The 12,124-nt window shown below is 52.5% G+C and overlaps 1 protein-coding gene across 1 annotated transcript; it reads left to right on the top strand.

Annotated features, from left to right (window-relative positions):
• The first annotated feature begins 829 nt into the window (after positions 1-829).
• On the top strand, positions 830-11,412 carry Cdc25b (cell division cycle 25B). The gene is made up of 16 exons (XM_042694577.1): positions 830-1,054; positions 1,818-1,918; positions 3,260-3,311; positions 5,183-5,224; positions 5,347-5,383; positions 5,575-5,700; positions 5,809-5,931; positions 6,086-6,187; positions 6,599-6,679; positions 6,789-6,968; positions 7,179-7,274; positions 7,760-7,822; positions 7,984-8,082; positions 8,294-8,427; positions 9,927-10,038; positions 10,207-11,412. Exons 1-16 carry the CDS (start codon positions 864-866, stop codon positions 10,345-10,347), a joined length of 1,680 nt encoding a protein of 559 aa, XP_042550511.1. The 5' UTR covers positions 830-863; the 3' UTR covers positions 10,348-11,412.
• Positions 11,413-12,124: the final 712 nt, after the last annotated feature.

Raw genomic sequence — 12,124 nt, 5'->3', positions numbered from 1 at the left:
CCCTGGCACCTCGGCTTGCGAATTGCTCTTCGCCCCTGCTCTGTGCTGCCACGGAGGCTGCGCGGCCCGGAGACTCCAAGGGAGGAGGGGAAGGAGGTGGGGGGGGGGGGCGGGATGCAGCCCGTGGCTCAAAAGGCATGACCTTCAACGAGTTAATAACCTTCTCCATGCCTCAACAACCCCTGTCTGTAAAATGGGACCGGAAACGCACAGCTGTGTTTGGCAAACTTCTGCAGCCAGGTGGGGCATCTCGCGCTCCCTAGGGGGGTGACGGGTACGCGAGGTCACACCCCGAGGGGTCCCCGACGCCACCCTATGGGGTGCAGCTTTCTGCAGGTAGGGATGTGCACCCGGAGAGGAGAATGGTGGAAACCAAGATCCACGCGCCGGAGAACTGGGGGGGTGTAGGGGGGGGTGGGGAATACGAGGCAGGGATATGCGGGGTGGGGTGGGCTGTGCGAGATAAACCCCAATTCCTCGGCTCCACCCAAAGCCCACAAACTGGGCGGGCCGGGCTTGTCCAGCCCTCGCCCCAGCACGCCCCGCGGGGCCCGCCCCCTCGGCCCCGCCCCTCCGCTAACCCGCGCCCCCATTGGTGGCGTCCGGCGGCGCGGCCGCTGTTATTTTTCGAATATATAAGGAGGTGGCGGTGGCAGCTGCAAGCAGAGGCTTCTCGAGCTGCAGCGGCCGGGCCCCGCGTCCCCCTCCCGCCCGCCCTCCCCGCATCCCTCTCCACCCTCGTGTCCCTCGTCCCGTGGCTTGCCTCCCCCTCCCCCCTTTCCCCCTCCCCCCTCCTCCCGACCCCTGTCCGCTCCCTCTCGGGTCCCAGCCAGCTGTGCTCGGCGTCTGTCGACCCCACCGCTATGGAGGTGCCCCAGCCGGAGCCGGAGCCGGCGCCGGACTCGGCTCTCCTCAGTCCGGTCGGTGCGCGCGGGAGCGCCCAGCGTCCCGGTCATCTCCCGGGTCCCTGGCTGCGATCTCCGGAGCGAGCGGCGGCGTCCTCTCCCGTCACCACCCTCACCAAGACCATGCACAACCTCACCGGCCTGGGCAGGTAGGACGCCCCGTAGACGCTGGGGGTGGAATGGGAGGCCCGGTCCCGGGGATCTGGTCATGGGACCATCAGACGCCCCTCAAGAGCCTCAAATAGCAAGGGTACAGAAACAGAGATTGCTGCCCGACTCGCCCTTACCGGTGACCTGCTTGGGACCTTCTCTCCCCCCATCTTCCATCCCTCTGCCTCCCTCAACTGTGCCCAAACGCCACCATTTTGCCCCAGGCAAGGGTATATCTCAGGGCTTTAAGGGGAACTTGAGGGTGGCCTAGCAGCGCTTCCCACAAGCCCGTGCCCACCCTCCTCCCCCCCACCCCCATTCTCTCTCGGGCTGATCCTGATCTCTAAGCAGGCCTCTAGGGGTCCAACGCGGTGTCCGAGCTGCAGTAGAAACCCAGGACTGGGCCTTGGAAGGCACGTGGGTAGACTGAGTCTGAAACTCTCGGGCCCTTCTGAGTTGCTTTTCTACCCGCAGCCTCCTCCATCCTAGTGGGGCTCATCTCTCCTTGCACCTGAAAGGATTTTTTCCTAAACGAATCAATCCAGAGAAGACACTTTAGGGCCTCAGTGGAATAAGCCACTATGACCTGACAAGTGATGTGATCACCCTATGGAGTGGTTTGCCCTCGGTGAGGGGGCTGCTTCTCTGGGCAGTGCAGATACTGGATGGGCCCCCTCATAGGTGGGCGAAATGAGGGAAGATGGGCCAGCCAAGCCCATCTATTTACTTTTGTCCTTTCCTTGGTTCCTTCTCCCTTCCCAGTGAGACCCCAAAGAGTCTGGCCTTCCGAAACCAGCTGGTCCTGTCTAGGAGAGCATCTGAATCTTCCCTGTCATCCGAGTCCTCAGAATCTTCAGATGCAGGTAGCTCTGGGGGCCCTGGGGGGGAGGGGGCGCAGGGTCCTCCAGTGCCAGAAGTTTGTGGACTTGCAGTGGGTCTCCAGACTTGTCAGTAGACATTAGTTTAATATCTTTCCCACAACCTAGTGAGCCCTGGAGCCTCCCCCACCCTGCCCACAAAACCAGGAGGAAGACACACCCAATCTAGACTGGGGAGGATGCAGAGGGTGGGGCCCTGCAGTAGGAGGTGAGATCTTACCTATTCAAAACCTGGCGCCAAAGTCATGACAGCTAAACCACAACTCCACCCAGAAAACACCTAGACTTTTTAGAACATTTTTCAATTCTATAACTGTTTGCCTTAGAAAGTGAATTCATTTTTAACCCAGGTTAAGAAAAATACTTAGAAATATTCTGATTTTTTAATTTTTGGTGCCTCTCCTGGAGCTTGAACTCAGCACCTGTTCATTGAGTTTTTTTGCTCAAAGTTAGTGCTCTACTACTTGAGCCACAGCTCCAGTTCTGACTTTTTGGTGGTTACTTGGAGATGAGTCTCATGAACTTTCCTAACCCAGCTGGCTTCAAACCTTGATCCTCATATCTCAGCCTCTTGAGTAGCTAGGATTACAGGAAGAAGCCACCAGCCTCTAGCCTAAGCATTATAATTTTATTTATTTATTTAAACATTGTAATTTTAAAAAACCAAGAAATTTGCCAGGTGCTGGTGGCTCACACCTGTAATCCAAGCTACTCTGGAGGCTGAGATTTGAGGATCGTGGTTCAAAGCCAGCCCAGGCAGGAAAGTCTGTGAGACTTTTTTTTTTTTGGGTCCGGTCGTGGGGCCTGAACTCTGGGCCTGGGCGCTGTCCCTCAGCTCTTCAGCTCAAGGCTAGCGCTCTACCACTTGAGCCACAGCGCCACTTCCGGCTTTTTTCTTTTTGCTTATGTGGTGTTGAGGAATCAAACCCAGGGCCTCATGCATGCAAGGCAAGCACTCTACCACTGAGTCACCTTCCCAGCCCCAAGTCTGTGAGACTTTTATCTCCAATTAACCACCAGAAAACTGGAAGTGGTCCTGTGGCTCAAGTGGTAGAGCGCTAGCCTTGAGCTGAGGGACAGCATCCAGGCCCAGAGTTCAAGCCCCATGACTGACAGAAAAGCACCACAAATTCTATAGTAAAGTGGAGCCCTGTTCCTCTTTGGGGGACAATGTGCCATGCTCAGAGTTCCTGGTAGGTTTTGTCTCACTTTTTTCAGTGTGTCAAGATCTGGAAACAGGTTTTGTTTTCTCTTCTTGGGATACAGAGGGGAGAAAGTAAACAGACAATACTACTACCTTCAAACCAAGGTGCTCTGTTACCTCAGGTCTTGGCATGGATTCTCCCAGCCCTATGGACCCCAAGATGGCAGAGCAAACGTGAGTAGAGAAGGAGGAATCCCTACTACAAAGGAGTTGGACTCTGTCTTTGGGAATCATAGTTGTATAGACTCACGGGAGCCTGGGGTCATCTAGCCCTTCCCAGTCCTTGGGAATCTGCTTCCTGTTTCATGAGAGTGGGATGAGGATCAAGCATGTTAAGGACAGTAGTCCCTGGGAGTAAAGAATACTTGACTCCAATGAGCCCTTGCCTTTCAGGAATACCAGCTAATATGTCCTTTTTCTTTTTCTTATATATGTTTTTTTCTGTATGAAATATTTCAGTTTAAAAAATATGGGCCTGTCAGGTGGTACATACATATTACCAGGTAGCTGAAGGATAGTGAGCTCAAGGCTAGCCTGGGCTACATAGTGAGATGCAGTTTCAAGAAAATGAAAGACATGAAGTTGGTAGAGTGGCTCAAGTAGTAGAACACCAGGCAAGCAAGTATAAAGCCCTGAGTTCAAACCCCAAAACTGCCCAAAGGAGGAAGGGAGGGAATGAAGGAAAACCAAAAATACCAAAACAAAACAAAAATCACATGAAAATATGGTCCAGCTGATTCAAAACTCTTAACTCACTCTATGCCTACAGAAAATGGCCCTTAGCCTATCTACAGCCTATAGCTTTGATGATACTTGGTCCCATCTGTCAATGGGAATAGAGAGAGGACACTCCACCCCCACCCGGCATAGCTAGTACCTTCCTGAACACACCTGTTCCCATCCGGCTGTTACAGACCCATTAGACAGAGCAGCTGCCAGCCATTAGTAGGGACAGCTGGGCATCCCCAGCCTGGGCTAAGGGACTGTGGCTTTGGATTTAGAGCAATGACTGTTTCCTCCTGTTTTGATCAGACTGGGCTGTGCTCAGGGTTTGTTCACAAACAGGAAACAGAATAGGGTGGGGGTGGGTCAACTGTGGGGTTGATTTTTAGTGGCAGTGCAACATTGTCCTTGGCCTTACCCCCAAGGCCCAGCTGCAGATTGGAAACTAAACCAATTAAATTGGTCATGCCTGATGCCATGAGTACAGCACCTTCTGGGGGGAGGGGCACCCTGACCCTTGGCAGTGAATGCCACCCCACCTTTCCACCTGCTTTGCCTATTAGTTTTTCAAGAAGCTGGTGTGTGTGTGTGTGTGTGTGTGTGTGTGTGTGTGTGTGTGTGTGTGTAGAAAGACAAAAGCTCTGTGTGACAGGTGGTTCTCCAGTAACCTAGCTAGGGGGTGGGGCAGATATACAGAAGCTTCTGCCCCAACCTCAAAAGGAACATCTGTTGGAATTTCTTGCCTGCTGGCTTCTTTGAGACAGAAGGAGGGGGGTGGGACAGCGGTTGAGGCCTGGAAAATTCCATGGGAGGGAGGAAAGGATGTGACCCTGCACATTTGTCACCAGGGGGTCTGCTATGGCTGACTGGAGCTGATCCAGGACCACTAAAGGCAGACCCCCTGCCCTGAAGGGAGCTAGGCCAGCTCCTCACAAGGGGAGGGAAGCCCACATTACTGGACACCCATAGCCTGTTACCATGGGATGGATGGATGCCTTTTCTGGTGGCCATATGGCCTACCAAGGTGATTTGCATACAGGTGGAAGGCCTGCAGGCTTGCTGGTGTAGGCTGGGCAAGACTGTTGCCTTGGTGACGCCTCAGTGACCCTTCGACCTGCCCCAGCTGTCTATCTCTGGGCCCTTTTCTATTCAAGGCAGCATTTAAAATCTCAAGCTGTCTCTCCTCTCTCCCCACCCCCTCTCCCTCCCCAATACCTGGGCTCTACAAGTAATGGACTTCTTCCTGACCCTTCCCTTCACCTGGCCCTTGTGGATTGGGCCACAGGCTGCAGGGCACATGGGTCCACTCTTCTCTCTCCTAGATTTGAACAGGCCATCCAGGCAGCTAGCAGGGTCATTCGAAAGTAAGTGTTCTTTCCTGCTCTGTCTGGCTCGGTCTCCCCTGGGATATAGAGGAATCTGGTTCACAGACCTCCTTCCTGCCCTCAACTCTCCCAGCCCTGACCTATCCATGTTCTTTCTGCAGTGAGCAGTTTGCCATAAGACGCTTTCAGTCCTTACCGGTGAGTATCCTAAGGGCCTAGCAAGGAGCTAAGGCATGCAGGCCAGGCAGGGGCGGGAGACTGCCCCAGGTCATCTCCCAGAGGACTGGCTGGGCAGGTCAGAGGTGTGAGACCAGGTGGGAAAAGTCAGGGCCTGAGTAGTGGCAGAGGAATGCAGTCTTCAGTACCTGCTGCTCTTCCTGGCTCCCTAGGTGAGGCTGCTGAGCCACAGCCCTGTGCTACGGAACATCACCAACTCCCAAGCTCGGGACAGCTGGAAGAAGAGTGAGGCAGGTGGTGCAGCTGCCAACAACAGCCCAGGGAACGACAAAGAAAATGTGTGCTTCCAGAGGCTGGGCTAGGGGGCTCTGGGGAAAGCAGGGAGTGGAGCACGCACAGGGTAGTCTCATAGCATCCAGTCACTACCTCTGCCATCTTGCCTACAGGATGGATTTGTCTTCAAGATGCCATGGAAGCCCACACAGGCCAGTCCTGCCCAAACTTTAGTGGACTGGGCCAGCCGCAGAGAGGCCTTTACCCAGAGACCAAACTCGGCCCCTGATCTGATGGTATATAAAGAGAGCTTAATCCCTGCAGGGCCTTTGACAAGGAAACTTGGGGGAAGGAAAGTGTGGTCCTGAGGTCCACCAGAGAGTGGGGACCTGTCCTTAGGAAGGATATCAGTCCCCACCACTGAATACCTGGTCTGTGTCATTTGGACAGTGCCTCACTCCAGAGCAGAAGATGGTAGAGGAACTAGTCCCTGCTGAAGGGTCTACTGAGGATGATGATGGGTTCGTGGACATCCTAGAAACCGACTTAAAGGTAAACAAAGAGCCATGGTTCATTACCAGGCCCTTACCCCCTTTCTCTGGAACTACCCCAAAGAGGAGAGCTCTGGGCCTCTGCAGCAAGACTATGACCTCATCCCAATGTCAGAAGAAGAATTTGAGGTAACTGAAGTCACAGCTTGATCTCTGGCCAATCAGAGAAGAGCAGATGGCTGAGCAGGGAGGGGGGCTTCTCACTGCTAGTGCAGGCCTCAGCAGCAAAGTGAGTACCTGCAGCTTTAGGCTTCAGAGGTGCTGTTCTGGGTAAAGAAGCTAGCTGAGTCAGGAGTGCAGTGGGCCTAGAGTTGCTAGGAGGCAGGAAAAGCTGTGCTGGATTCGGAGCCTGAGGGATTGATTGGGCCTGTGGCCTGTGGTTGTGACCATGTCCTTGCTGGTTTGGCCTCAGGATGACGCCGCTGTTCCCCCAGGCATGGAGAGCCTCATTAGTGCTCCACTGGTCAAAACATTGGATAAGGAAGAAGAGCAAGTGGGTATCTGGGGTGGCTCTCCCTTGAAGACTTGAGGGATGAGGCCTTCCCTCTAGGTGGGATTTGGCGTTGAGAGATTGAGCATTCTGACCCCTGATCTCCCTTCAGGACCTCATAGTGTTCAACAAGTGCCAGCGGCTCTTCCGCTCTCCATCCATGCCCTGTAGTGTAATCCGGCCCATCCTCAAGAGACTGGATCGGCCCCAGGACAAGGACACACCTGTCCAGAACAAGCGGAGGAGGAGTTTGACCCCCCTGGAGGAGCTGCAGCAGCAGCCAGAAGAACCTGTGAGTGCTCTCCTGGGATTGTGCAGTTGCTGCCCACCTGGCGATGTGTCTGCTGTCCTCTTGGCCAGATATGTGGCAATGGCAGTGGATATTGTCTGGGATGCAAATCAGATGGTCCTGGGTATTGTAGGAAAATGGTATCACAGGCAGACAGAGCACTGAGAGACAGACTCACTTCCTGACTGGTTTCCCATCTGCCTTGTCTCCCAGAAAGCCCGAGTCCTCCGCTCAAAGTCCCTGTGTCATGATGAGATTGAGAGCATCCTAGACAGTGACCACCGTGGACTGATTGGAGATTACTCCAAGGTATTAACATGAAGCCCTCAGGAAGCTTGGCCTATTACTGCGGACCCTACCCCTGGTGCTACTTTGGCCCTATCCCCAGAAGCTGCTTTTTCTCTTTTCCTTTGAATCTTCTTATCCTTTGATCTCTGGAAGGAGCCTCCCTCTGGGTCTCCTCAGTCTCTTGATGGCTAGGTACCTGGTGTGCCTCAGTTGTGAAAAACTAATGTCTACAGCTGGGAACCTTCTTCCACCTTAGCCCTGGTCTCACAGAGCCTGGGGACAGGAAACAAAATTCATTTCTTCTATTTCTTCTTTATTCCTCTTGAAGCTTGTGCCTTAGGTACTAGCCCCAGGAGGCGCCTTTTAGCTGCTACAAGAACCGTAGTAGAATTCGAAAACCCAGATGTGGCCTCTGGGCTTGGGATCAAAGCTTTTATCTTTTCCCTGTATCTCACCACCTTCACTTTCTCCTCTGACTCCATCTCTGTCTGTCATCCTCCCCTCAGGCCTTCCTGCTGCAGACTGTGGATGGAAAACACCAAGACCTCAAGTACATCTCACCAGAAACAGTAAGCATGGTTGAACTACTCTTCAGGTGCATGTGACATCCCTGATTGGCTATTGATCTCCCCTGGGGACAGGTTGCATGTTCAGACTAGCAGAAGGTTGAGAGGTCAGTCCCTGGCTGCCAGCCTCACCTACTGGCCTCATTCCCCATTTCCTCCTGCAGATGGTGGCACTGTTGATGGGCAAGTTCAGCAACATTGTGGAGAAGTTTGTGGTTGTAGACTGTAGATACCCCTATGAGTATGAAGGCGGACACATCAAGGTGAGGCAGGATGTTGGGAAGAGGCACACCAACTGGGATCAGGTCCCCCTGCCCAGAGTCTGAATGACAGAGGAGGTTGGACCTTCTCTCATGGGCCTGCTCAGAGAAAGGTGATGAGGGCCCCACTTGTCTGGGAACTGCAAGGGGAAGGGTCTTCCTGTGGGGAGAAAGGCTGTGGCTTGATCCCCTTCCCCCTAATTCCTCTTAACAGTCAGCTGTGAACTTGCCCCTGGAACGAGACATTGAGACCTACCTGCTACAGAGTCCTATGGCCCTCTGTAACCTGGACAAGAGAATCATCCTCATTTTCCACTGTGAATTTTCATCTGAGCGTGGGCCTCGTATGTGAGTCTAACCAGCTAACCAGCTAGTGCCCTTAGCCTTCCCTGCCCAGGCTTCGTCTGTGTCTGGTGTTGATCTTATAGGAGACCTGCTCTTCCTCCCCCCATTGCCTATCCCATCAGGCCTCATGTTCACCTGCTGTGCCCCCCCTTCCAAATATGGTGCCAAGTCCCCAGCAATGTTATTCTTTAAAAGTGCAAGAGTCAGGCTGTGAAGGTGGCTCAGTGGTAGAGCGCTTGCCTTGCATGCATGAGGCCCTGGGTTCAATTCCTTAGCACCACATAAGCAGAAAAAGCCAGAAGTGGTGCTGTGGCTCAAGTAGTAGAGCTCTAGCCTTGAGCTGAAGAGCTGAGGGACAGTGCCTAGGCCCAGAGTTCAGCCCCACTACCAAAAAAAAGTACAAGGGTCCTGATGTCAACCCTATCCCATCTTCCATGATGCTTACATTTCTGGTGTTATGTGTTATTTGGTCCCCCTGGAATCATGGCCTTGGTGTCTCAACCTGGGCCATCTTCCTCCTTTACCTGTCTTTCTATGTTCATGTTCTTTTTTTGTTGTTGTTCACTGTGGGGCTTGAACTCAGGGCCTGGGCATTGTCCCTGAGCTCTTTTGCTCAAGGCTAGTGCTCTGTCACATGAGCCACAGCACTTGTCTAGTTTTCTGGTGTTTAATTGGAGATAAAAGTCTCACAGAGGGCTGGGAAGGTGGCTCAGTGATAGAGCGCTTGCCTTGCATGCCTGAGGCCCTGGGTTCGATTCCTCAGCACCACATAAGCAAAAAGAAAAAAGCCGGCAGTGGTGCTGTGGCTCAAGTGATAGAGCGCTAGCCTTGAGCTGAAGAGCTGAGGGACAGCGCCCAGGCCCAGAGTTCAGGCCCCACGACCGGACCCAAAAAAAAAAACCAAAACAAACAAACAAAAGTCTCACAGAGTTTTCTGCCTGGTCTGGCTTCGAGCCACAATCCTCAGATCTCAGCCTCCTGAGTACCTAGAATTAGTGACATGGGCTACCAGGGCCCACCTATGATCATGTTCTGTCTTAGCCATTTCTGTTGTCTCTCTGCTTCCTGTTCCAGGCTTGTTACCTGCTCCATCTGACTGCCAGTGGCTCCATGGCTAATCTGCCCCCAGATGCCCTTCATACAGCCCTCTCCTCTGTAGCCCTTCTCTCTCTTGAGATTCTGGCCCACGGCTCCCAACTTTGGTCCTCACCGAGTCTCAAGAGCCTTTGGCTCTGTCTCTTATAACGTACGCTTGTTACATCCTCTCTCCTGGTGGAGCTCACAGATTGCCCTAATAAAAGTTTTGTAACTGCTTTCCAGAAACAAAGATCAACCCTTTAATTTTCCTCCTTTCTGCTGTCATCCCAGCCTTTTACTCAGTAGCCAGACTGATCCTGTTGCTGACATTCCTGCTCCTTCAAAGGAGGATTGAGGGAACCAGTACATTAGTGTGTACCCTGTCACATTGCCAGTTCTCACCCTACTCCTTCCTTACCTTCCAGGTGCCGATTCGTCAGGGAACGGGACCGTGCTGCCAATGACTACCCCAGCCTGTACTACCCTGAGATGTATATCCTCAAAGGCGGCTACAGAGAGTTCTTCCCACAGTACCCGGTAATGGGGTGGGGTAGCCATATTTGCCATGCGTGACCCTTGGTTTGCTGAGGAAAGGCTGGGACACACACACACACACACACACACACACACACACATCACACACCACACACCACACACCACACACACGTTACCTGTTTCCTCCTGTTAATGGACTTCTCTCATTAGGAATTCTGTGAGCCCCAGGACTACCGGCCCATGAACCATGAGAACTTCAGAGCTGAGATGAGAACCTTCCGTCTCAAGACCCGGAGCTGGGCTGGGGAGCGGAGCCGACGCGAGCTCTGTAGCAGGCTGCAGGACCAATGAGGGGCCAGTGTTGGTCCTGCTACCTTCCTTGCTTGCGAGGCCTGGGGCCACTGGTCCCATGGGCCTGCAGGAGGCCTCAGGTGCTAACCAGGGAAAGATGGCTGGGTATGGCCATCTGCCCTTGTCCCCAACTCTCCTTGTCTCACTCCAATCATTTTCCATATCTTAGTGTATTGTGTGTACTTTGTCACCTGAAGAGCTGAACCTGGTGAGCTAGTACCAGCTCAGAAGGAAGCATTTCGTGTCTAGCAGGAGCCTTTATTTTGCTTTTCTTCTTTCTTTTTTGGGTTAACTGTCTTTTATGTGTCCAGAAAAGCCCTTTATGTGTGTCAGCTGAGGCTGGGAGAGTCACAACCCTCCCATGGCCTGGGAGGCAGTAGGCTGCCCCTGGTCTCTGCAAGAGTCATGGTATGTATGTCACTTTGCTTTGCCTCGTTCTCTTTTCCTCTCTCCTGTCCTTCTGCACAAGCACCTACAACATAAACATAAGCGCTTAACTATTCCCTGTTCTAGTGTTACCTGCAGGTTTGATTTTGATACTCTGACTTTTATATGTCTCAGGACACAGTTACTGGCTGTATAGCCCCTCTCTCCCCCACAACTGGGGTTAGAGAGTCAAACATCAATTACCCACATAATCCCGGCTTTTGTTTCCCCAGGAATGTTCCTATCTTTGGGGGTCTAGGAGCCCTGTCCCCACTGCTATGAACCTTGTTCTGACCTGATAGAACCTGCTGCTATTCTGTCACAGGCAGCTAGATGGATGGATGGTCATGGATGCACAGAGCCTTGTACACACACAAACACCCACTGAGTAGAAGTGTTTTGGTGTGTGTGACAGCCTGTGGCGGGAATGTGTGTATGTATGTCTGTGTGGACAAAAGTATTTACATTTATGATTTGGAAGTATTCAAGAGTCATTGTCATGGAAGCAGCTAAATCAAGAACTAAGCAACCTCTGGATTCTGAATGTCAACGTGGGAAGGAAGGGCTGTGCTGGAAGGTCCTGATGAGCCATCTGTTGGGACCTTGGTTCAATAAAGCACTGAGCAAGCTTAATAACCAGTCTGGTGTCATGGGCTCCTTTATTTATTTTTGTCGGTTGTGGGGCCTGGGCGCTGTCCCTCAGCTCTTCAGCTCAAAGCTAGCGCTCTACCACTTTAGCCACAGCACCATTTCCGGCTTTTTCCGCTTATGTGGTGCTGAGGAATCGAACCCAGGGCCTCATGCATGCAAGGCAAGCACTCTACCACTGAGCCACCTTCCCAGCCCCCTGTGGGCTCCTTTATAAGGCTTCAGGAGAACCTAATCTGGGCTCTCAAGTCTTTTTTTTTTTTTTTTTTTGCTGGTCCTGTGGCTTGAACTCAGGGTCTAGGAGTTGTCTCAGCTTCTTTGGTTCAAGGCTAGGGATCTACCACTTGAGCCACAGCACCAGTTTTGGCTTAAGGCTTAAACCTCTTGCATGAGAATCTTAATTCATCCCCCTTTTCCCTTACCTGGCTACCCAAGTACTCATCTCATCCTTTTTAAACCCTGTGCCAAATGGCAAGAGGTCACCACTCCTCAAGAATTGCCAGTGGCTCCCATTTTCCTAAGGATGATCCCTCACCCACAAGAGACTGGCAAAAGGTCAATTTGGAAGAACCAGATCTGAGCTTGGGTCTCTGAAGAACTCTCTGTTGAATTTCACTACAGATGACCCCAGATGTGGGCTATGTGAATGTAGGGGCTCATAAAACTACAGGCAAGATGATGCCTTTGCTTAATACAGGAGCTA

This window comes from Dipodomys spectabilis, unplaced genomic scaffold, assembly GCF_019054845.1.
Source record: "Dipodomys spectabilis isolate Male_0828 unplaced genomic scaffold, ASM1905484v1 ptg000175l, whole genome shotgun sequence".
Lineage (NCBI taxonomy): Eukaryota > Metazoa > Chordata > Mammalia > Rodentia > Heteromyidae > Dipodomys > Dipodomys spectabilis.
The sequence above is the reverse complement of the archived record's forward strand: the minus strand, read 5'-3'. Positions and strand labels throughout refer to the sequence as shown.